This window comes from Crassostrea angulata, chromosome 5 (genome assembly GCF_025612915.1).
Source record: "Crassostrea angulata isolate pt1a10 chromosome 5, ASM2561291v2, whole genome shotgun sequence".
Lineage (NCBI taxonomy): Eukaryota > Metazoa > Mollusca > Bivalvia > Ostreida > Ostreidae > Magallana > Magallana angulata.
Genome location: NC_069115.1, coordinates 14420033 through 14445199, shown reverse-complemented (window position 1 = coordinate 14445199; position 25167 = coordinate 14420033). Strand labels below are relative to the sequence as shown.

General features: G+C 32.6%; 3 protein-coding genes across 3 annotated transcripts; all 3 read left to right on the top strand.

Annotated features, from left to right (window-relative positions):
• The first annotated feature begins 685 nt into the window (after positions 1 to 685).
• LOC128185742 (perlucin-like protein) lies at positions 686 to 4018 on the top strand. Its single transcript, XM_052855386.1, has 5 exons — positions 686 to 764; positions 1302 to 1399; positions 2256 to 2352; positions 2843 to 3053; positions 3977 to 4018. Exons 1-5 carry the CDS (start codon positions 716 to 718, stop codon positions 4008 to 4010), a joined length of 489 nt encoding a protein of 162 aa, XP_052711346.1. The 5' UTR covers positions 686 to 715; the 3' UTR covers positions 4011 to 4018.
• A 6482-nt stretch (positions 4019 to 10500) lies between these two features.
• Positions 10501 to 13915, top strand: LOC128185741 (perlucin-like). Its single transcript, XM_052855385.1, has 5 exons — positions 10501 to 10585; positions 11144 to 11241; positions 12106 to 12202; positions 12696 to 12906; positions 13810 to 13915. Exons 1-5 carry the CDS (start codon positions 10537 to 10539, stop codon positions 13841 to 13843), a joined length of 489 nt encoding a protein of 162 aa, XP_052711345.1. The 5' UTR covers positions 10501 to 10536; the 3' UTR covers positions 13844 to 13915.
• Positions 13916 to 20880: 6965 nt separating this feature from the next.
• Positions 20881 to 24408, top strand: LOC128184942 (uncharacterized). The gene is made up of 12 exons (XM_052854594.1): positions 20881 to 21040; positions 21238 to 21341; positions 21509 to 21619; positions 21774 to 21877; positions 22012 to 22085; positions 22343 to 22422; positions 22510 to 22692; positions 22783 to 22926; positions 23018 to 23152; positions 23239 to 23308; positions 23456 to 23797; positions 23987 to 24408. Exons 1-12 carry the CDS (start codon positions 20881 to 20883, stop codon positions 24244 to 24246), a joined length of 1767 nt encoding a protein of 588 aa, XP_052710554.1. The 3' UTR covers positions 24247 to 24408.
• The last annotated feature ends 759 nt before the right edge of the window (positions 24409 to 25167 follow it).

The window sequence follows — 25167 nt, the reverse complement described above, 5'->3', positions numbered from 1 at the left end:
GCTTTCGTAGGTTTTTCAATTCAACAGTTTAATTCTATGTGGAATTTTGAACTCTCCCTAACTTCGGTTTAAATATGTATATTCTTGATGCCGTGTTTTTTTAAAGAACGCTTTAGGGCGCACGTCCTAATTTAACTGTTTCGTAATTATCTTACTTTTGAAACAGATTTAGCTCTTCATTTAAACAATATAGAATCCCCTTTTCATTAGGTAGTCCTGTACAAAGTTTGGCTAAATTTGGATCAGTATTATGAAAGTCAATGATCTCAGAAGTTTTGATTTTAAGTCAAGAAACTGTACACAACTGGCAACGTCGAAAAATTAACAGGGTGGTTTGAAATACATATAGGCGCAGCAGAATATATCATGCAGTTTCTCAATGTAGAAAAAATGTAATGCCCTTAATGAATAAACCTTTTTCCTCTTTTAGAATTCATTTGCTTATTATTTTTTTTCGTGAAAGTAAAATATTAATTTGACACGCTATTAAATTTATCCTTTATTTTGTATTGAAAACTGAAAACTTTGAAGCGTAGTTTTTTGCCGTAATTTTCTAAATTTTAAATTGCCCTAAAGATTGAGTCAGGAAAAAAAAATAATAATCTTGTTCTATTTACATATATTTATATCCTACGTGTGAACCTTAAATTCGATTATACTTATATTGCGGACCTGATAAGTAAAACAGACAGGTAAAGAGTTTAGTATTATAGAAATGGAGAAGAAACTAATTTTACTTTTAACCATGGTTTCTTTCATATTAGGTAAGTGTACAAGATTAATCTGGATAAAATGATAATGAATACTTAAAATTTTTCAACATTTTCATTCCAAGAATATAGGACCCATGTGTATGGTCGTGTTGTTAATTTCTGGTACTTCGTTTTGACATAATTAAACAGTTTTTAGCGTTTGTCACATTCAGTCAAAACCTGAAATTTTGCTTTCAAAAATGTAAAAAAAAAACCTCTTTGTTTGCAAAAGAATTGCGAGCTCTGTATCTCACTTATAACTCTATAACAGACATTTAAATTTTGGTTTATCATTAGAAATGGGTTTCCAAAGCATTGTTAAATCGGGAGAATAATTTTTGACCAAAATCGTAACGATGCCCCTGTAAAAAGCATGCAAGTTATTCATACTGAGGTAATAGTTAGACCATTCATGTTGAAGTCCATCCTTATTTTTTTTTTTATTTTAAAATTGCCATGCATAAGCAAACATTGTCCCGGCTGATTAAATATTTTACTAATTTATAGGTTTGCATACACAATGATAAAGTCCTGTCTCTCCTTCTGAAGGTGCTTGGTCTGCGGGATGTCCCGACCATTGGAAAAGGCACGGAAATTCTTGTTATGCCTTTATACAGGATGTTCCGGAAGATTTTATTGAGGCCGGAGTATGAAAAATTTTACTTCTGAAATACATTCTACTAGTTATGACAAACACGTGAAATGTTGGCCTTTTCGTGTTTACGATATAGATAGTTTTTTTTAAAGAAATGATGCGTACCTAAAGAGCTTTAATTATAACGATTCTATCAAACGAGGAAAAAAATCGTAAAGTATCGTGATGGTTGAAAACAAGTTGCATTGCCTTTGGATTTTATGTGCATACAGTACTGTAAGGAACTATTACATAACATGTACGTACCAACTTAAACATCGCTCTTGTCATTCAAGAACGGTTTTAATAATATTTTTTTTTACACTTTTGGTATTCAATTATTACTGATAATGCAATCTCTGCACTACCCTGGAGACGGCGCGCATTTGCGACTTTGACATGGTTTGGGACTCAGGTTTCCAGAGATTTTTCTATTTAATAGTTTTTAATCTCTGGGCTTTTTTTCTGGCCGGTCACGTCGTCGATGGAATGATCAGATATTTTGTTTAAAAAGGGTGAGGCAGTGATTTTTTTATATCATATTATATGTACATGATTCATTGATGTATTGTTCAGCTTAAAATTAACTTCCGGTTCCCCCGTATGCATTCTGGGCTAGTCGTCAAATATATATATTTGCTTGTCATTTTTGTAAGAAAAGACTTTAATGTTTAGTACAAAGCAATGCATGTGGCTTCATTTCTTCTGATTTGAACATATTTTTATATCAAAATACAGTTGGGATTGGGCACAAGTTCCATAACTTGTTTCTTCTAGTCTCAATGATCATAGCTTAATTACATGACTGTATTTTTTTTCTTCATTCTCTCGTAATAAAAAACATTGACAGTATGTTTCGAACTTTTTAGTCTTTCTGTGAAAGAAGAAATTCAAAGCTCGTAGAAATTGAATCTGCTGATGAAAATACCTTTCTGCGAACACAAATTACTGGTACACACCCACAAGGTAAGTTTGAGAAAGAAAGAGAGAGAGAGAGAGAGCGACTCACTAATTAAGTCCTGAAAAATCCTGAAAAATGTTTGCGACACAACACTCAATGCTGTTTTCATGAATAGTTTACATTATGTTCCTATGTTTAAGCGTATCAAAGTAACTCTACGTTTAGAAATGTCGAATAGAATTTAAGGCAATAAACAGATATATTTTGAAGACAAAAATGCTTTGAGAATAAAAAATATATTATTATTTATAGTGAAGTGCTACTTAAGAGGCCGTTAATAAAACAACTTGAATAACCCACCTCTTCCATTTGTAGTAAGTTTTTGAGTAGGGCTTTGATTAAAAAATTAAAATAACTCACTTTTACCATTAAGAGAAAGGTTTTAGTAGGGTTTTGTTAAAATAGCTTTAAAAAAATAACAGACATTCTACCATATGTAGATGGTTATTGGGTATACAACAATTGGATTAGCACACCTTTACAATGAATTTTTAGAGGGTTATTGGATTGGGCTGTCAGACATCCTGTTTGAGGGGGACTGGCTATGGACCTCGTCACAGTCCTCTCCCTCCTACACAGACTGGTCCCCCACTAGTCCGAACAATGCCGGACACCATCAAGATTGCGCCATGTTTTATGCACCAGAGAATTTCCACTGGAATGACCATTACTGCACAGTAAAGGCAGCGTTCATCTGTGAGATGGAGTAAGTGTTTTGCAACACCCCCCCCCAAAAAAAAGAAAAAACAAATAATTAAAAACCCCGCATAGATTAATCCTGTCATCAAATTAAACTTGACTGAACTTAAAATGTTTGAAACTAAGCTACCCTCCTACCAGTTTATCTAAAAATAAAAAGACCAAAAAACGACAAACATGTAGTTTATTATAGTTACAGTTTTCCGTAAATGAAGACAGCAATCAAAAAATTCATTTAAAAGTTATCAAACAACGACAAAGTTCATTTAAAATATATCAATCAATTTTATTACATATTTTTGTGAATCAAGACCGTTAAGAATTAAAGATGTATAATTATAAAAAGAAAGAGGGAGCATGCATTTTTCATAGTTTACTGATTTTGCACGTGCATGTTAGGTTTTAATTAAACAGTACAATGCTTTCTTTGGTGATTCATCCGGGGTATGAAGGTGGCGGCATTGCACACCAATTCATAACCCGCGTTAGCATTTTATGTAATTTTTGTCTGCGATGATCGCTTTCTTCATAGTCTGCATGAATAAAATCAAGGTAATCAAAGATATAGTTTTCTATTGTCGATATTTTCATCTTTCTTGTAATAAATCATTGCATTAATCATAAGTACATGCAGTAGGTAAAAGTAAGTATTTTTTGTATATATATCAAAACGTTGGATGAAAAAAATGTTCATGTCTTCGAATTCCTATATGGGAATTTGAGTCTGGCATCATCATGATTATTTCGTACAGTCCGGAATTTTTCTTAGGTTGCTGAAGGTTTCGACCAATCGATAAACTGTTTAGAACTCAATAGTGTATATTTCAATCATTTCTCTCTCTCTCTCTCTCTCCCTCTCTCTCTCGATTGATCGATTGATCGATCGATAGATACACACCTACATGTATTATTATATTTTTTTCATCACAGAGCACAAACAGAGCCGGTAAATGACGTTGGATAAAGATCTTGTACAATGAACTATAAACTGTTCTAAAAGAATATCTTATACATTACAAATCTAGCTGTGACCTCTTTGCATGTGTTGCTTTTTCTTATCTCTTAAATGTTTGAGGTTTGAACCACAGTTGCCACTGTCTAAAGAATCCTTTAATGCAATAGTTTGTAGAATTGCCTTTTTTAAATTTTACTTTATTAGATCTAGATTTTAAAAAAAAGTTCATCGATAAAGTAGAAAGTATACAAGAGAACTAGAAAATGACCAAGAAAAAAAATCTGACTCTAAAAGATTAATTTTGAACCAAACTTTTTTTTATATATACATGCATGTATGCATGTACATCTTGCGTCAGTTAGTAATACCTGTACATGTACTTACATCTTATTTGACTTGAGTAGAGCTGTTGACCCTGTCTGTCGGCGTTGTCTTATCTACGATATATATATATAATATAATAAGTGGGAGTAAGCAACTTATTGACAGCACTAGACTGCAACTGTACTGTCCTTGTAAAGGACACCAAATCACATTGATTTCAGTTCTGAAAGTCAAGATGAGTTTCTAAACAATTTAAATATAATGAAACACTAAAGTATAGTGATTGTATTATTTGAATACATTTTAAGATAGGGCTCTCGAAATGTTTAATTTTTTTAGCGGTGAGGTCGCTACAGATACGCATGTGAAAGTTATCTTTCTCTGAATTCGCACAGACCCCCCCCCCCCCCCATTTCATTGTAAATTAATTCCCTGTTGTCTATTAATTTTGGTTAATACAACGTTTATATTAAAGTTTTGTCATTCAAAGATTCAAAACTAACTAAAACAATTTTAAAAGTTTTGAATTCTTTCAGTTACAAAACTTTAACGTAACACAATTAGTTTACCTATTTATTTCGTTTCAGTCATTAACAGCCTATTGATATAAATATCATCTCGGTAGGGGATCCAATATCTTAAATTTTTTAAAACGTTTATATATGAAACAGTACTGGTTCTATACTTGCAAAAGTGATGTCTGCTGTATCATTGTACAGGTACATGTAAGAGGGCCTGAGATGGTCGTGGCCTAGAGATTTTTTCATTAAAATCAGAAAGGGAAAATATTCAAATTCTAAAGATAAATTATGCGGAATTTTCTTCACTAAATAATAGTTTTTGACTTAAAAAATCATATCTAATTTTAAGGCATGTGTTTAATATTCAGTATCCATACGGGTTATTTGAAACAGAACAGATTTAAATCATATTTAGTTATAAATACAATTTGTACCTTTTCATTATCGATTTTTAAATCAATTCAACATTTACCCGAAGTGCAAGCGCACTTGTTCCCAATTTTACTTTATATTGAAAAGTGTAATACGACGAAACATTCGATTCCTTTATTGTACATAAATATTGGATATTCTTTCATTGTATACTGCTACATGTACATTGTATTATCTTTGGGAAGTGGGAGGTAGGGGTTGAAAATCTAATCAATTTTAAAGCTGCTTGGTCCGATTTTATATCGAATTTTATGCACGCTTTTAAACGATGGTTATGCTAAGTATATCTATAATAATAGACATTGCAGTAGTTTTCCTAGTCAATTAATCCAAATTTCAATGAAGAAAAATACGTACAAAATTTGCTAACAAAACAAACGACATAAAAGGGTACCGCGTTATTTCGCCTTATGTTAAAGTTCACCCCTGACGACGATACGGGTATGGTTGAATTACGATTTTGACATCGCTTTAAGTAAAGGTCGAAATGATCAGACAAATTACAAATAAACATGTGTACGTTTTGTTCGCTAATATTTCTGATGTTTGCTTTCTTTTCAATCGATACATAGCATGCGGGTTGAATAACCCCAATTATTTGGGGGACGAAACCATACCATTTCCTTTTCTAAACATTTCCGTGATGCATTTTAGTTTGTTTTTTCGTTTGCCCAAAAAGAAATTATTTTTATTTACTTTGAATATTTCTAACTTTGAAAGGAGACTGATTTTGCTGGTGTAAATAGGAACAAGAGGCCCATGGGGCCACATCGCTCACCTGAGCAACAATGGGCGTTCAAAAGATATTGTGCTATATGGTCCCTCGGTAGAAAAACAAAAAATAAATATTGTAAAGTATTCGAATTTTACACTTTTTTTGTATACATGTAATCTTTGACATTGTACCTTCATGAAATACTATTTTTTACCAGAATAAGAAAATTCTACGCAAGATATAAAACTAAACATTTGGTAGAGGTATACTGTTAAGTTGTTGACTTCCAAATCCCTATATTTTCGTTCTGCCCCCCCCCCCCCCACTTTGTAAAGCGATCAAAATATATGAGTGCATATAGTTACATTTTTTTCATCAACTACTCACTACTTACTAGTTATTGTTTTAAAAAAAAATAATAGTTATTGTTTTTTATTTTAAAAACCCTACATGTATAGATGTGAAGAAGAAAATTGTACCTCAATGTGCTCAATTTCTCAAATTAAAAACATTCAAAAATTTTATTTGTCTTCTCCATTACAATTAAATGACTGTTATTTACTTCGCGTACAAACCAGGATAATTTTCCGCTGTGATATTCTTAGGAATAGCGATAATTACTTTATCCCCGCAACAGAAATGTGTCAGAAATATGGAAACTGTTTTAAAGATGTCGTTTTTTTTTACTCGTGTCTGAAAAACTATCAAAATTGATGTAGATTTCACATTATTTATTGTATAAAGAGAGGGAGAGTAGATATATACAGAATACTGTGGAATCATTAAATTTCGTGGGGGCCAATTTTCGTGGATGACTTAAATTTTACAGATTCGTGGGGACGTAATTTCGTGTTTTCATATATATCTACAAAAGGGAATATGACTTTATTACCCTAATTCATCAATTCGTGAAGGATGTTATTTCGTGGATGAGAGGTACCCAAGAATTCCACGAAAAATGAGCCACCACGAAATCTAATGATTTCACAGTATCATTATTTTATTTTGTTTGTACAAGTATTTAACATACTCTAATTCATAGAGATTTTCTAATGTTCAACCAAAATTTCAGCGTCAATTGTAGAATTATAAGCAAGATACAGAGCTCACAGTTCGCCTAGGTTTGATTCATATTTTGTTCACATGAGTTTATTACATTCAGCTTATGATTTTTAACTTGGTATTTCCTATTCAGCATTTAAAATGGAAAAAAAGAATGGCCTAAGATTTTATATTCTTTTATTCACTCAATACCAGTTCACTGGTATTTGAGGTTCAAAATCAGTTTATACAAATGTACACAAACACAGTGAAGGATCACATGTACAGTAGGAGTAATAATGACGAAAAAATGTTAAGTTTACAATACAATAAGATGTTAAAGTTGGTTTCTGAACGAACAGACTTTGAAAATTTTCTCAATAAATATTGACAAATTTTTTACTTTTTTAATCTTTAGTTTTTAAGATCTGTGTACAAACATAGAATTGTGAGCAAATCTCTGTATCTTGCTTATAATTTGAAGCTTAACACTCAAATATGGTTAGTTATTAGAAATTGAAAACAATTAAACACAAGAAACATTCACTATAACAAATAAAGAACACAATTTATTTTTTCGAAATGAATCATATAGATACATGTATATACCTACATATTTCCGTCAGCAATGTCAAACTTTATTTAAATTGAATAAACTCGAGAAAATGCCGAGCATCGCAACAAAACCTATTGCATTAATCTACCATTACGCAAAAGATAATGCCGATCGAATTACCGGTAGAATGAATTGTATTTCATTATTTTTTAATACATCAGATTTTGCTTAATTTGCGCAGGTAAACAGTTAACTGTTTGATTTACCAAAGTCTCTGTTTGATTTGATACGTAAAAATCACGAAATAATACAGACGATTGTTCCCAGGTTACAAGCAGAAATAATGAAAACGAAACGATAATCGGAACAAGCTAACACCAACGTCATGTGTGAAAACTGTCAACGCATTGAAATATTTAGCCTCAATTTACTTCACAAAATCGGCAACGATATATTTTGCATGTTTCAAAAATTTCCCTTCATACGCGAACTGTTGCACAACAAGCAAATTCATCATAGTCAGATCGACCCTTTTTCTTATAATGTCATGGCTGCTTTAAACAAAGAACCTCGTTTTAGATGTATGGAATACGAGTCTAGGTAAAATGGGTATGCAAAATAAAAGCCAAGGCAGATCGACAATCGTCAATTCCAAATACGCATTATTTTGCAGCAATATTTACAGCGAATACAAATATACTAGTCCATCAAATATCCTGATATTTTAATGAGATTGGCAGATTAATATCTGCCAATCTTTGTTTTGCCCAGACCAAGTCTTGCCTACCCATTTTACCGGATGCCGGATTACCGGATGCCGAGCCCGAAGCTATTAAACTGATTGAAACACCCATTTCCTTTATTATTATTTTCGTAATAACTCAAATTTGACACAGAATTAGCACTTAATTTTTGCAATTTATATTTTCCTTCCCATAAGGATAATTTATGCTAAACTACGTTGAATTGGAATCAGTAGTTCTTGAGAAGAAGATTTTTAAAAATGCACCCCCCTTTTTCTACATTTTCAAGGTTTTCTCCGCTTTGAATACAGATCGGACTTTTATTTTTGCAATTTATATTCGCCCTCACATAAGGATGCTTTGTGCCAAATTTGGTTGAAATTGGATAAGCGGTTTTAGAGAAGAAGTTCAAAATGTAAAAAGTTTACAGACGGACAGACAGACAGACGGACAGACGGACAGACGGACGACGGACAAAATGTGATCAGAATAGCTCACTTGAGCTTTCAGCTCAGGTGAGCTAAAAAGTCCATAACTTTCTAAGATAAATGGTTTGTATAGAAAAAAAAAATTGATATTGTAATAACAAAAAAAAATTGGACCAAGCAGCTTTAAGAACGACATAAAAATCCGAATGTGTTCAAGTGCGATTTAACAATTATTGCATTATTTTAGGCATGAGTTAATATAATTTTGATCATAAGGTGGCAGGGGACAGTTTTTTTTATCCAATTCATTGTAGCCAAGGGATGCTTGTCTTCGGAACTCTGTAACTAGAATTTCCTCAGTTCCCATTCAGCACAAATACCTTCAATTCAATCTTTATAAGGCCAATCACCAATTTCTGAAGAAAATTACTAATCAAAACCTGTAAATTTCTCTACATACTGGTTTTTATGAGATTTTGACCCTTTCATATTTTGCTAATTTTTCATGATTTTTCAGCTTTTTAGACCTCCCCCAGCTAATTCCTTGCAGAGGGTTGACCTTCCGTACCGCGTGCATGCTGCACTATCACATGTCAGAAACTTACCGGTGTATAGTTTACAAAGTCCCATCCACCTACTTTTCGTGTTATTTTACCTCCCGTCTGTAACTTGCAATTTCACTGTGTAAAGTCAGCACAACAGTCAAAGCCGCAGGTTTCGCATTTTACTTCTGATTCTCATGTACCTAACACAAGGGGCCTACATATTGCATATCAATTTCAACAAGAGACACCCCTCTAACTAATGATAATCATTAAAAATCATTTCATGAATTTTAGCAACACTCATAAGCCTTCAAGTACAGCAACTCTCAATTTTACAAAAATATTGACGAGTACTTTATTCGAAACTGTCCCTTGCTACCTAACACTATTTTCCTAGCCAAGAATGCGGAATCGAAATTTTCAGAAAAACCAATTGTTTACCCCAATATCCATAATGCATAGTCCGATTTTAAAACAGTTTTGAGTTTTAAAGACATAAATTTGTTTAAACACAGCAGAAAAATTGTAATTTTTGTTTAGGGCCCTATATTTCCAAAAATGGTATGTGACATGGGTCACAAAGAAAATAAATGAATATTTAGGTCCCCCTTTATATCCAAGGGGGTTTAAGTTGATCGACATTACTTTTATTTCAGGTGCCAACATCCTTCAGAAGAACGCTTTAGGACACACATCCTTATTAAACTGTTTCGTAATTACAAATTCAGCCGTTCATTTTAACGATTTAGAGTTCTCTTTCCACTATGGTGTTCTATACATGTACAGAATTTGGCTATTTTTGGATCAGTATTATAACTCAAAGATGTCAGAAGTATACTGAGATTAAGTCATTTGTGATTTGAAATATATTAGGCGCACCAGGATATATCAGTTCGTTAATGTAAAAAAAATGTAATGTCTTTAATGAATAAACGTTGACTTTCGTCTTTCGATTCCTTATTTTTTTTTCCGTGAAAGTAAAATATTAATTTGACACGCTTTTTAATTTATCCTTTATTTTGAATTAAAACTGAAAATTTTGAAGCGTTGTTTTTGTCATAATTTTCTGAATTTTAAATTGCCCGAAAAACTGAGTCAGGAAAAAAAAATTGCGATAATAATCTTGTTCTATTTACATATATTTATAACTTACGTATCCACCTTAAATTCGATTATACTTATATTACGGACCTGATAAGTAAAACAGGTAAAAAGTTTAGTACTATAGAAATGGAGAAGAAACTAATTTTACTTTTAACCATGGTTTCTTTCATATCAGGTAAGTGTACAAGATTAATCTGGATAAAATGATATTTAATGCTTAAAATTTGTCAACGTTTTCTTTCAAAGCATATTACACCCATGCATGGTATTGTCGTGTTGTTAATTTCTGGTACTTCGTTACGACATAATTAAATAGTTTTCAGCGTTTGTCACATTCATTCAGTCAAAACCAGAAATTTTGCTTTCAACATTCAAAATATTAAAAAAAAAAAAACTTCTTTGTTTGCATAAAAAAGAATTGCGAGCTCTGCATCTCATTAATAACTCTACCACAAACATTTAAATTTTGGTTTATCATTAGAAATGCGTTTCCAAAGCATTGTTAAATCGGGGCAATAATTTTTTTACCAAAATCGTAACGATGCCCCTGTAAAAAGCATGCAGGTTATTCATACTGAGGTAATGGTTAGACCATTCATGTTGAAGTCCATCCTTATTTTTTTTTAATTTTAAAATTGCCATGCATAAGCAAAGGTTGTCCCGGCTTATTAAATATTTTACTAATCTATAGGTTTGCATACACAATGATAAAGTCCTGTCTCTCTTCCTTAAGGTGCTTGGTCTGCGGGATGTCCCAACCATTGGAAAAGGCACGGAAATTCTTGCTACGCCTTTATACAGGATGTTCCGGAAGATTTTATTGAGGCCGGAGTATGAAAAATTTTACTTCTGAAATACATTCTACTAGTTATGACAAACACGTGAAATTTTGGCCTTTTCGTGTTTACGATATAGATAGTTTTTTTTAAAAGAAATGATGCGTACATAAAGAGCTTTATAACGATTCTATCAAACGAGGAAAAAAATCGTAAAGTATCGTGATGGTTGAAAACTAGTAGCATTGCCTTTGGATTTTATGTGCATACAGTACTGTAAGGAACTATTACATAACATGTACGTACCAACTTCAACATCGCTCTTCTCATTCAAGAACGGTTTTAATAATATTTTTTTTACACTTTTGGTATTCAATTATTACTGATAAGGCAGTCTCTGCACTACCCTGGAGACGGCGCGCATTTGCGACTTTGACATGGTCTGGGACACAAGTTTCCACAGATTTTTCTATTTAATAGTTTCTTATCTCTGTTTTTTTTTTCTGGCCGGTCACGTCGTCGATAAAATGATCAGATATTTTGTTTAAAAAGGGTGAGGCAGTGATTTTTTTATATCATATTATATGTACATGTACATGATACGTTTTTGTATTGTTCAGCTTGAAATAAACTTTATGTTCCCCCGTATGCATTCTGGGCTAGTCGTCAAATGTATGTATTTGCTTGTCATTTTTGTAAGAATAGGTAAGACTTTAGTGTTTAGTACAAAACAATGCATGTGGCTTCATTTCTTCTGATTTGAACATGTTTTTATACCAAAATACAGTTGGGATTGGGCACAAATTCCATAACTTGTTTCTTCTAGTCTCAATGATCATAGCTTAATTACATGACTGTATTTTTTTTTCTTCATTCTCTCGTAATAAAAAACATTGACAGTATGTTTCGAATTTTTTAGTCTTTCTGTGAAAGAAGAAATTCAAAGCTCGTAGAAATTGAATCTGCTGATGAAAATACCTTTCTGCGAACACAAATTACTGGTACACACCCACAAGGTAAGTTTGAGAAAGAAAGAGAGAGAGAGAGACTCGCTAATTACGTTGGTTTCGGTCTGGCAAAAATCCTGAAAAATGTTTGCGACACAACACTCAATGCTGTTTTCATGGATAGTTTACATTATGTTCCTATGTCTAAGCATATCAAAGTTACTCTACGTTTAGAAATGTCTAATATAATTTAAGGCAATAAACAGATATATTTTGAAGACAAAAATGCTTTGAGAATAAAAAATATATTATTATTTATAGTGAAGTGCTACTTAAGAGGCCATTAATAAAACAACTTGAGTAACCCACCTCTTCCATTTGTAGTAAGTTTTTGAGTAGGGCTTTGATTAAAAAATTAAAACAGCTCACTTTTACCATTAAGAGAAAGGTTTTAGTAGGGTTTTGTTAAAATAACTTTTAAAATAACAGACATTCCACCATATGTAGATGGTTATTGGGTATACAACAATTGGATTAGCACATTTTTACAATGAATTTTTAGAGGGTTATTGGATTGGGCTGTCAGACATCGTGTTTGAGGGGGACTGGCTATGGACCTCGTCACAGTCCTCTCCCACCTACACAGACTGGTCCCCCACTAGTCCGAACAATGCCGGACACCATCAAGATTGCGCCATGTTTTATGCACCAGAGAGTTTCCACTGGAATGACCATTACTGCACAGTCAAGGCAGCGTTCATCTGTGAGATGGAGTAAGTGTTTTGCAACACCCCCCACCCCCCAAAAAAAACAAAAAAAAAAACCGCATAGATTAATCACGGCATCAAATTAAACTTGACTGAACCTAACTTACTGAAACCAAGCTAACCTCTTACCATTTCATCTTTTTAAAAAAAAGACATACATGTAGTTTATTATAGTTACAGTTTTCCGTAAATGAACACAGTAATCAAAAAGTTCATTTAATTAAAGGTTATCAAACAACGAGAAAGTTCATTTAATAGTTGTCAACCAATTTTATTACGTAATTTTGTGGAGCAAGGCCGTTAAGATTTAAAGATGTATAATTATAATAAGAAAGAGGAAGCATGCTCTTTTCATAGTTTACTGTTTTTGCACGTTGGGTTTTATTTAAACAGTAAACTGTTTTCTTTGGTGATTCATCCGGGATATGAAGGTGGCGACATTGCAAAACAATTCATAACCCGCGTTACCAGTTTATGTAAAAAAAAGTTCTGCGATGATCGCTTTCTTCATAGTCCACATGAAAAATCAAAGATAGTTTTTTAATGTTGATATTTTCATCTTTCTTGTAATAAATCATTGCATTAATCATAAATACATGTAGTAGGTAAAAGTAAGTATTTTTTGTTAATATAAATCAGTACGTTGGATGAAAGAAATGTCCATATCTTCCTATATGGGAATTTGAGTCTGTCATCATCATGATTATTTCGCACAGTCCGGAATTTTCCGTAGGTTGTTGAAGGTTTCGATCAATCGATAACCTGTTTAGAACTCTATAGTGTACATTTCAATCAATTATCTCTCTCTCTTTCTCTCTCTCTCTCTCTCTCTCTCTCTCTCTCTCTCGATCGATCGATAGATCGATCGATCGATCGAAACACACCTATTATTATAATTTTTCATTACAGGGCACAAACGGAGCCAGTAGATGTCGTTGGATAAAGATCTTGTATAATAAATGACTATACACTGTTCTAAAAGAACATATTATACATTACAGATATGTGACCTCTTTGCATGTGTTCTTATTTCTTATCTCATAAATGTTTGAGGTTTGAACCACTAACGAGAAAGTTCATTTAATAGTTGTCAACCAATTTTGCAACAATGGCAACCATTGTCTAAAGAATCCTTTAATGCAATAGTTTGTAGAATTGCTTTTTTTTAAATCTTACTTAATTAGATCTAGATTTTTTTTTTAAAGTTCATCGATAAATTAGAAAGTATACAAGAGAACTAGAAATTGACCAAGAAAAATAAATCTGACTCTAAAAAATAATTTTGAACCAAACTTTTTTTTCTATATACATGCATGTACATCTCGCGTCAGTTATTTGTAGAGCTTTTGACCCTGTCTGTCGGCGTTGTCTTATCTACGATATATATATAATATTATAAGTGGGAGTAAGCAACTTATTGACAGCACTAGACTGCAACTGTACTGTCCTTGTAAAGGACACCAAATCACGTTGATTTCAGTTCTGAAAGACAAGATGAGTTTCTAAACAATTTAAATATAATGAAACACTCAAGTATAGTGATTGTATTTTTGAATACATTTTAAGATAGGGCTAAATTTTTCAGTGTATACGCATGTGGAAGTTATCTTTCTTTGAATTCGCACAGAACCCCCCCCCCCATTCATTGTGAATTAATTCCCTGCTCGGTGCTGTCTATTAATTTTGGTTAATACAACGTTTATATTAAAGTTTTGTGATTCAAAGATTCAAAACTAACTGAAGAAATTCATACATTGTTTTGAATTATTTCAATTACAAGACTTTAACATAATTGCACAATAAGTTTACCTTTTTATTTCGTCTCAGAAATTGACAGCCTATTGATACAAATATCATCTCGGTAGGGGATCCAATATCTTAAAAATTTTAAAACGTTTAAATAGATGTGACATCGATTCTAATATACAGATGATATTTTTAGGTTTTTCTTTATCTGCATGATATACTTAATTAATTACATAATACATGTGTTTGTATAGTATAACCCCATATAGATGTAAAGATGACGTCAGGGCTGTCACGTTGTATATGTAAGAGGCCCGGAGATGGTCGTGGCCTAGAGATTTTTTCATTAAAATCAGAAAGGGAAAATATTCAAATTCTAAAGATAAATAATGCGGAATTTTCTTCACTAAATGATAGTTTTTGATTTAAAAAATCATATCTAATTTTAAGGCATGTGTTAAATATTCAGTATGCATACGGGTTATTTGAAACAGAACAGATTTAAATCATATTTAGTTATTAATTCAATTTGTACCTTTTCATTATCGATTTCAATCAATTCAACATTTAAAAGTGTAATTACGACGAAATATTAAATTTCTTTATTGTACATAAATATAGGATTTCTTTATTGTATACTGCTACACTGTAATGATCTTTGGGAAGTGGGAGGTAGGGGTTGATTGGGGGCCGAGTTGGGTGCGTTGATAAAAATACCACGATGAATACCAATGTCATGGAGAAAAACTTACAGTTTTTCAATATACTTATTCATCTCTAAAATATGTATTTAAATTTAATAATTCAAACAGTTAATTTTTCATTTTTTTTTTAAATTTGTTATATAATATATTTTTTTTAAAAATGAAAAATTAACTGTTTGAATTATTAAATTTAAATACATATTCCAGAGATGAATAAGTATATTGAAAAACTGTAAGTTTTTTGTCATGTAATCATTTTCAACTTTAGATTGAAAATTAATAAAAGACACATATATACATGTGATTAATTAGAATATATTTAAAAGATGTAAAAAAAAAAAAAAAAACCACAAAAACACAAAAAAAACGAGTTGTGGGCATGATTTTGTTAAACATGTACTGCGGAGAAAATTTATGTACATTGCACATCAGTCATGCAGGTTTATTTTGGACATGTGCGTTTTGTTTGGGGATTTTTTTGACGTTCTTGTCATAGTTTCGGGATTTTTCAACGTTTTTGTCATATGTGGTTTGAGGGTTGTGTGATCAAACGGAGCATGAGGCCATAAATTAAAAACAGGCATATATATCGTAATTAATTATATTATAATTTGGAAATAGTCCCTGCATGCGTGCCTTCTTTAGTATAGAGGGCTAAGGCGTATATCGTCAACGTAAATGTTATCCAATCATTGGACTTGTACTATGCACCGGTCCGTTTTAGGCCTAAATTAATCCGCGGCAAAAGTTTACTTTTAAGAAGGTTATTAATAACTTTATATAATGCATTGCACAAATCGCAGGGCTGAACAATGTGAATAATCATATTTTGGCCTATAATGAGTTCTTTTTTAGATAACAAATATTGTTGTTTATTTCATTCGTACTGAGTCCATTGAAACAGATAACTGAAAAAAGGCTTTTTAGAATCACCTATAGCGTTACTTATTTTAAAAAAAAAGGGGGTTATTTAGATCATTGAATGGTCATCCCTTAACTTTGATCTACACACTTTATTAGTGTTTTAATTTATTAAATGGCATTATTGCATAATTTGTAAACATAGAGGATATCTATATTGTGTGATTTTATATTTGCTTTATCCAACGAGTTGAAATGGTGTATATATTCGCGAGGCTTGCCGAGCGAATATAACCATTTCAACGAGTTGGATAAAGCAAATATAAAATCACACAATTATAGATGTTCTATTTATCTCATACAATTTGATTTATATTATGACGCTTTTGAGACAGTCCCTTGTGTGACCCAAATTGGATTTTTTTTCAAAGATTAAAAACGATGATGCAACGTTGTGTTATGCGGCTATTGTGACCTTGCGCAATACAATTTAGTACGTCATTCCTGAGATAAATCTAACTGTTTTAATGTAAAGTTTCACTGAAATAAACCTTAAAATAATTTTTTAGCTCTAGATAATTTTTCTTAGAGCTTATTCACTTGATTAAATGGAAATTCCGATGAGAAGACTTGAATAATCAGTTTTGTTGACATACACAAAGTTGCGAATGCTCGTTAGTTTGAATTGACTCGAACGAGGAACAGTTGTTGATGCATAATGTTTTATAAAACAAACACTAGGCTAGCCTTATGATTCAAGAATAAGGATGCTTACTGGTGGTGGAATAAAAGTCTTATGAAACATTATTTCGGTAAGTTCTTGTATATAAACACAACCAGAGCGCTCTGTTTTCATCGCATCGTCAGGATGAACTCGATCCTTGACAGTTAACGTAATTTGTAACTGTGTTAGTTTTATAAACTTCACAAAGCAAATTGAAAGTTGGAAGTGGGCTAAATTTATCAAAAATCTTGACAAACAAGAAAAAGGGGTATTGTGGTTACGGTTTTGAATATCTTTGCAAAAAAGGTAGGGGGGGGGGGCTAACCTCCCCCCCCCCCCCCCTCACAATAGCCCCCCGGTTCCGACGCCTGTGCTACGCAGTTATGTGTTTTCCTTCAATTTTGTAACTTTGACAAAATCAATTTTATATTAATTTTTGTAGTAGATATAGTTATGTTGAAAGTACTAGCAAATTTTCGAAAAGCGTTGAAGCGAGGGGCTGTGTCAAAAGTAGTTCCGACCGGAAGTATTTGATATAGCATCACCCGTGTGATATAGCAAAGGTTTATCACACGGGTAATATACACCACACGTATGAGATATAATGTGTTATACGTAGGTGTTTATAACGTTTACAGATGAAATTTATAATCTATAAGTATCTACTAAAAGAAATGGTGCCATGCTTTTATGTGTTTTTTTAAAGGGAAAGGTCAGGCAAAAGTAAACAAGAGTTGAAATATTTATATTTACCATAAAAATAATGTCAACCACAAAATTCTTCTTAACATGATCATAATTCAGCAACAATCACTGATTGAATATCAAAGTTTGACAAAGTCATGGGAGCTGCCATTTTGATGCTCTCCACTGTTTAGAGTTAAATATGTTGTGGCTTATCATCGGGTTTTATCCCAGCATCCCGAAAACTTCCAAATGTTCTGTGATGTCAGCATACCCCATTCACAGTTCTTATCAGTTCACATGTGTGGTCAGTGTCTAGGGAAGTTACACATCCATAAACATCATAAATTGAATAATAGTAATGGAAAGAACATCTGGATTAAGAATTAGAAGATCAAATTGGTCATGGTCAGTTATACAACCTATCTCTCCCATATTTTCTTATGTATAATCGCAATGTTTACAACACATGCATTCCTCGGCAGTGGGCATGACCTCAAACTGTCTACAGGAACACCATTCCTCTAATGTTGGAATAATTGGACTTAATGATTTATTATTGGCAGGCAGATTTTCAACTTCTTCGGTATATTCAGATTTAAATGCATAAGGTACTCTCCCAAATGTATTTTCTTGCGCCATTCTTGCAGAGTTATGTTATACAATAAGTGGGTCAGTTTATCGAAGTGGTATGCTGACGTCACAGAGATGCTATCATGGCAGCCTCCATGCACTTGCAGGAGATTTAACTCTGACCAGATAATTAAACCAAGTTTGATGGCTTAAGATGAGATCATGAGATAAAGTATATGGTGGATGTTTTAAACAAACTTTTGTTTATCTATTTCACTAGAGATGTGTTATACCTGACCTTTCCCTTTAAAGATTGTCCTGTGGATTTTGATGAAAAACACGTGCATGTAACTGAAACGCATCAACGCTGAATAAATTAAATGCCATCTCGTGCGCAGATCCAGATTTCTCTTGGGGGGGGGGGAGGGGGGGTACTTAAGCACATTTTCGGCAATTTTACCGAATAAATGTAAGACATTTTTTGACACCATACACCCCCGGGAACGGGACGTTTCGCCCTTATTGACGTCTCGCCCTGAGACGTTTCGCTCCTAAAGACCTTTCGCACTGAGACGTTTCGCACCTATATTATTTATTATGTATATTGCGATGTTTTCTGGCAAATATTTTTAAGTAATTAAAATTGACTTTATTGAAAACATATCTACAAATGATCATGTTTAATGTGGTACATTCACTGATAATTTTAATAATGTAAAAAGCGATTATCCTATCCACGTTCCAATATAATTATGTTTGTTTAGCAATCATTATTAAGTGTCTGAATCGGTTTTCTAATTAAGATATTATAACTAATTTGGAGGCTCTCCATGTCAAACTAAGGAGGAGAAATTAATTATGAGACGGGTGTTAATTATGAGAACTAGCGGCTACATATGCGAAGATCCCTTCTCCATTTTCATCATCATCAATTCAGTGTTGAAGTTGAAAGTTTCATCTGAGAATGTCTGGTAAGTAATATAAATTTGTTATAAGTTATTGTTAAAGCAATATGAGCTGTATTTTTTTTATAATTTAATTTTGCTGCAAAAACTTGCTAGTTTGATAAGTCTGTGTGTAACTTAAACTTTTATGATAAATAAGATTTGAATAAATCATTAATTTTTGTCAGTAGAATGATTTCTCTTCTAAGGAATACAGCAGATAAATTTTTGTACAGGGCGACAATAATTCAATTTTGCTCGGCATTTCCACGAAAGTATGGCTAACAGAAATTTAAAAACGAAGATATTTTTGTCATTTTATTAGAAAATAACATTTTCGGGGGGAAAATTTCACCGTGAAAATTGCAGCTCATATTGCTTTAAATTAATATTGTGATAAATTCAATGCATTTATTGGTATTTTTTATTTTTTTTATCATTTCCCGTTAGATTATTATACCCCTTGTTTCAATCTTTGCAGTACATGTTTTACATGTTTATACAATATGCATTAGCTAATATTTGTGTGTAATGTTGTTTGCAATGTACACGTAAATCAATCATGATTCAAGATATTATAACTTATTATAACTTGTAATTTCCCATTCAAGTTTTTTTTACTTTGAAATAATCTAAATGAAAATGTTTTAAAGTCTCCTTTATTTCCAATCTTTAAAACAAAGTTTCAAATATTGGGAGTAACAATTCTTGTAAATATTTCAGTGTTAGTGAATGAATATTTTTATTAAAAAATTATTGTTATTTGTATTCGAAATAGATAATAAATGTATACTTAACACTTGGTTTTCGGGAGTAGTATTTTTTAATATACTTTTCTCTTAAACTACGAGGTGATGGACAAATTATTAAAAACTGGAATTCATCTTCAATCTCATTTAAGGTAGTCCATCCATAACTAAGGTGAATTTAATAATTTGGGTGTATGTATGTAGTCAATTAAATGAACTTTTTGCAAAGCTTTTGCAACTTTTAACCAGGAGAAATGTGAGAAAATTACTTGTACTAAAAAAATATATTTAAGAATGCATTTTTCCCATAGACTTCAATGTTAACTTCAACATATGATAAATTTATTAAAATTAATTAAAATTTTTTTTTTTTTTAAGATTTCAAAGGTGAAACTTTATTATTTAATAAACTCCTTATAATCACACTAAGATTTTAGTGATCAAACTTGCAATCTATTAGATATGAAATATGATAGTTATGGATGGACTACCTTAAGTTACAAATCTCCCGTTATATTATTATACTTCCTTGTTTCAATCTTTGTAGTACATGTTTATACAATATACATTTCATTTAAGTTGCAAATCTCCCGTTAAATTATTATCCCTCCTTGTTTCAATCTCATAAAAAAAATAGCAGGGCTGCATTTTACAAAATATTTACGACAAAGTCGTTCATGAAATATTTGATTTTGAAGACCATATTAAAAACCCTTGATGCACTATATTTCTAACTTTAAATAGCAATTTAACAGATGACGATAGATAGTAGATTTACCGTTTACAATTTACCGTTGTAATTAAACAACAGACACTGTATCAAGATAGTTAAATTGATTCACTTGTTCTACGTGATTTCAATGTGTTTAAGTTCAATTGAAACACATGTCACTATGTAATAAATGATTTACTTACTTATACCAAGATTTGATTCAGATAATTTAAAATAACGTAATCATATTGTTATTACTCTACAATTCAATGTACACCTAGATATGTATATTACAGCGAGCGCAGCTTTTACTTATGACACTCATATATTTTATTTTTCATTTATAGACCAGTGTGTAGTTTGTTTTAAGACAGTACGTCATCTCCAGGAAGCATTAGAGTGTGATGGGTGTTCGAAATGGCAACACAGAACATGCAATTCTGGTAAGTGGTTTAAATTTTTTATAGTTTTTATCCTGTCTCATCATTTAAGCAAATAATCACACGAGAATTAAGCAAATAATCACTGGAGGAATTAAGCAAATAATCACATGAGGAATTAAGGAAGCCCATTGTAATAACACAAGATATTATTAGATTGTTCATATATTCTTAAAATTATTTTATTATTTTAAATTTAGGCATTTCAAGACAACTTTACCGGGACCTCAGAAGGCGGAAAGAAGACTTCCCTTTTCTGTGCCAGCCCTGCAGAAATTTCAACATCAGCAGAAATGACAGTTTGGTACTATATTTACATAATTTTATTATATTTGTTGTAAATTTCAATTCTTTAGAAGTGATTTAAATTTTACACTACTTTTACACTATTTTATCTAATTATTTTATATAAAGTACTTTATTTGATTTAAATAAATTATACCGACATAATATTGTTTCCTTATTTTATAGCCTGAGCCAATGGAAGCGTCGAACGAGATTTTACAGTCAACTGTAGTAGAAGATCGGCAAGATGCTCCACCAACACTGGTGATACCACCAATGCCTGAGATGGACTTAGGGGTATAGTTTTAACATTGTGGTTATTTATATAATTCATACAAATCTGTATATTATATTTAATGTGATTTACACTATTTATAAAAAATGTTAGAAAATGTCATCTCTTTCAGATTTCTCTTTTTCCATTAATTAATGCATGTATTTATTATTTCAGCCTGAAGAAGAAGATTCCATATACCGTCCTCCAGAGGTATTAGAGTCCTTTGATATTTCCCACAGACGGGCCATAGATGAAGAGGATTTGGAACCAGAAGAAGGGTATTTTAACGATAAGTCATCTATAAATGTAAATTTACATATATATATATATATATGAATTTATAAATTAATAATTGGATTAACTTGATATGTTATTTGATATATTATTAATAGGTATTTCTTTTTTAAAACAGGTCATTGCAAGAAGATATGGACGACACCATCCTAGACGAGAGGCCCATTCAATTTGAGGTGTTGGAGAAGGGAAGCAAAAGAGGTGGAAAGCTGCTTGTGGCCTCCGATGGGTTTACGTATGGAGTAAAGGTATATCTCACAAAAAAATTAAACGGAAGTATTTAAAATATATTAGTATTTTTGTATATGTGGTCAGTAATAATGATTTTTCCTTGTCTGAATAAAAATGTTTCTTTTCTTCATAGCGAGAGAACAAGACATCAACAGCGTGGACGTGTGCCGTACGATCAACGAAGATGAGGTGCCATGCCACCGTGCTGCAGAAGGGAGACTCCTTTGTTAGAGGTCCTGCCCAGCATTGCCATCCGGGAGATCTGAAACTTCCAGTGCTGAAGAAGATTTCTTCTAAGGTATAAAGGTCTAACGAACAGTATAATTCATATGTTTATTTTGCCACTAAATGTTAATATTTCAATGTCTATTTTTTTTATTCACAGGCGAAGGAGATTGCCAGACAACAGGTGTTCAGACAGGCCCGGGACATCGTAGAGAAAACCGTCGCTGATCAGTTGGTTGATGACCAGAGGTTCCTCGCCCCAAAGTCATCAAACGTGAAGCGTTACGTCAATCGACACAGAGCTGGCTTCAGACCGACAGAGCCATCGAATCTGGATTTTGAGGTAAACTGGTAAACACTGTACTTCTTTTTTATCCTCTACATGAATATGCTCGTGTTTTCATTATTTTAATATCTCTCTTTTACTCTGTAGATTGACATGAATTTCTTGGGCTGTCCTGACTTCTTGTTAGCTGACATCAGTCATGATGGTGCCAGGCATCTTGTCTTCGCCACGGATCACCAGCTTGGGTTACTTGGAAACGCCAAGAGATGGTACATTGATGGCACATTCAAGGTAAGCAAAATGTAAATTCGGTATTATTTAAAGTATAAAGGAAATAAAATAATCAAGAACTATTGGATGATTATGATTTTGTCTTTCACAGATTGTTCCCAGCTTCATGAAACCCAACGGCCAGCTTCTCTCCATCCATGCCTTCGTTCACAAAGATGGGAAGTCGATGCAGTTCCCGTTGGTGTTTGCACTGATGTCTAGGCGACGCAAAGAAGATTATGTTGAGGTAAAAATATTATATTTGTTTTAATAGTTCTAATTGAATACGCCTGTGTTGTTAATATTATTAATAGTTATTTATTTTTTATGTAGGTCTTCAGGGCAATTCAGGATCGACTGGACAGTGTTGCTGTGGAGATGATGACAGCAGATTTTGAAGCAGGTGTGTACTATTGATTTAATGAAATATAGGTGACATACATTAAAGTTAACGATATATATTAATGCGAATTAAAAAATAAGATATTTTTAATGAACTTAATTATGTAACAATCCAGAATAGAATTAATTATGTTCTACATATTTTCAGGTGTATGGCAGGCCATTCGGCAGGTTTTTCCAGAAGTCATCATCAAGGGCTGTGCCTTCCACTGGACGAAGGCTGTTTGGACGAAGGTGCAGAACCTTGGGCTTGCGACAACCTTCAGGGAGAGGGAGACAACCCACGTCTTCATCAAACAGCTGATGGCATTGCCGTTCCTACCCTGGAATCATGTTGAGGACGTTTTCAACGCCATGACCAACAGATGTCCACCGCATCTAGAGGAGCTGGTAGGATACGTCAAGACTCAGTGGATGCAGAATCCAGTCTTCCCTATCCGATCCTGGAGCGTCTTTGACTTCAAAGTGAGAACCAACAACGATGTTGAAGGTATGCTATAAATATTTTGTTCACACTCAAATCTATTACTTTTAAATTATTTTGTAAGTTGGAAGAATGAAAAATTCTATATTTGGCTAGAATAAGTCATTTTACTAAAGGTGAAAATTGTAGTTATAATTTATATTCATTTGTTCTACGAGTAAGAATTTGTATATTTATTCACTATTTATTTTTCAGGTTGGCATCGCAGGATGAACGTGAAGGCCCAAGGACTCTCTCTTCCTTTATATCACCTGATCCCCCTGCTGCTGAGGGAAGCAGAGTTGGTGAAGACAAGGATCGCCGCATGTGACCTGGAGAGGAACGTGAGGCAGATAGTGACAACCACGCAGAAGAAGATAGAAGATGCGGCAGCCAGATACATGGAGGACATCATCACCGCGTCCCATTTCCTGAAGGTCTGCGGATCTATTTACGCTGGTGTGTTTGACGTTTGAGGTGCGATGTGATGTACCGTGATGTACTGTGATGTACTGTGATTCTGTGAAACATTGTGTTTGTATTGAGATAACTTACTTATTCATGTTTGTATATGATATTGTTTATGTATGTGTTATGTATTCATGTTTGCAGTTGAAAACATTGAAAATAAAAAAGAATATTTATTTTGCCTAGTTTTGTTGTTTTATCCAGGTGTTATCTCTAAATCATTGTGAAGGAAATATTATCTCATTTATACAAAATATTATAATTTGAGTAAATATTAATATGAAATATATCGTAATTCATCATATAAAAATTTATAACTATTTATATAATCCGATGTTAATATATATATATATATATATATATATATATATATATATATAATTATAATCATATATTAGAATAATTTGATTAGCCAAAGGTGTTAAAACTTATTTGGAGGCTCTCAATGGTAGGTTAATATCAATTTACTGTTACCACATAATTAAAAGCCGCAAAACATCTAAATCAAGCAATCATAATTATGTGTCTCATCAAATTTTTAATTACCCTAAGGTGTATCAATTTACTGTTACCACATAATTAATAGGCGCGAAACATCTCGGGGCGAAACGTCTCAGAGCGAAAGGTCTTTAGGGGCGAACCGTCCCGCACTCTACACCCCCCCCCCCCCCCCCCCCCTTGGATCCACCAATGCACCTCTACATGTATATGACTTTGGAATCTTTAGGATATAAAAAAAGAAAAAATAAAATTTTAAAAAAAGACTAATGAAGCATATATTTTTTATTTAATTATACTTTATGATCAAATATTATAACGTTGATACTGAGGATTTAAAAAAAAATAGGTTGGGGGGGGGGGGGATGTTCTACGTACGAATTGATTATACTTTAATCTTTCGGAAGTCACCAGAGTTTACACTAATCTTA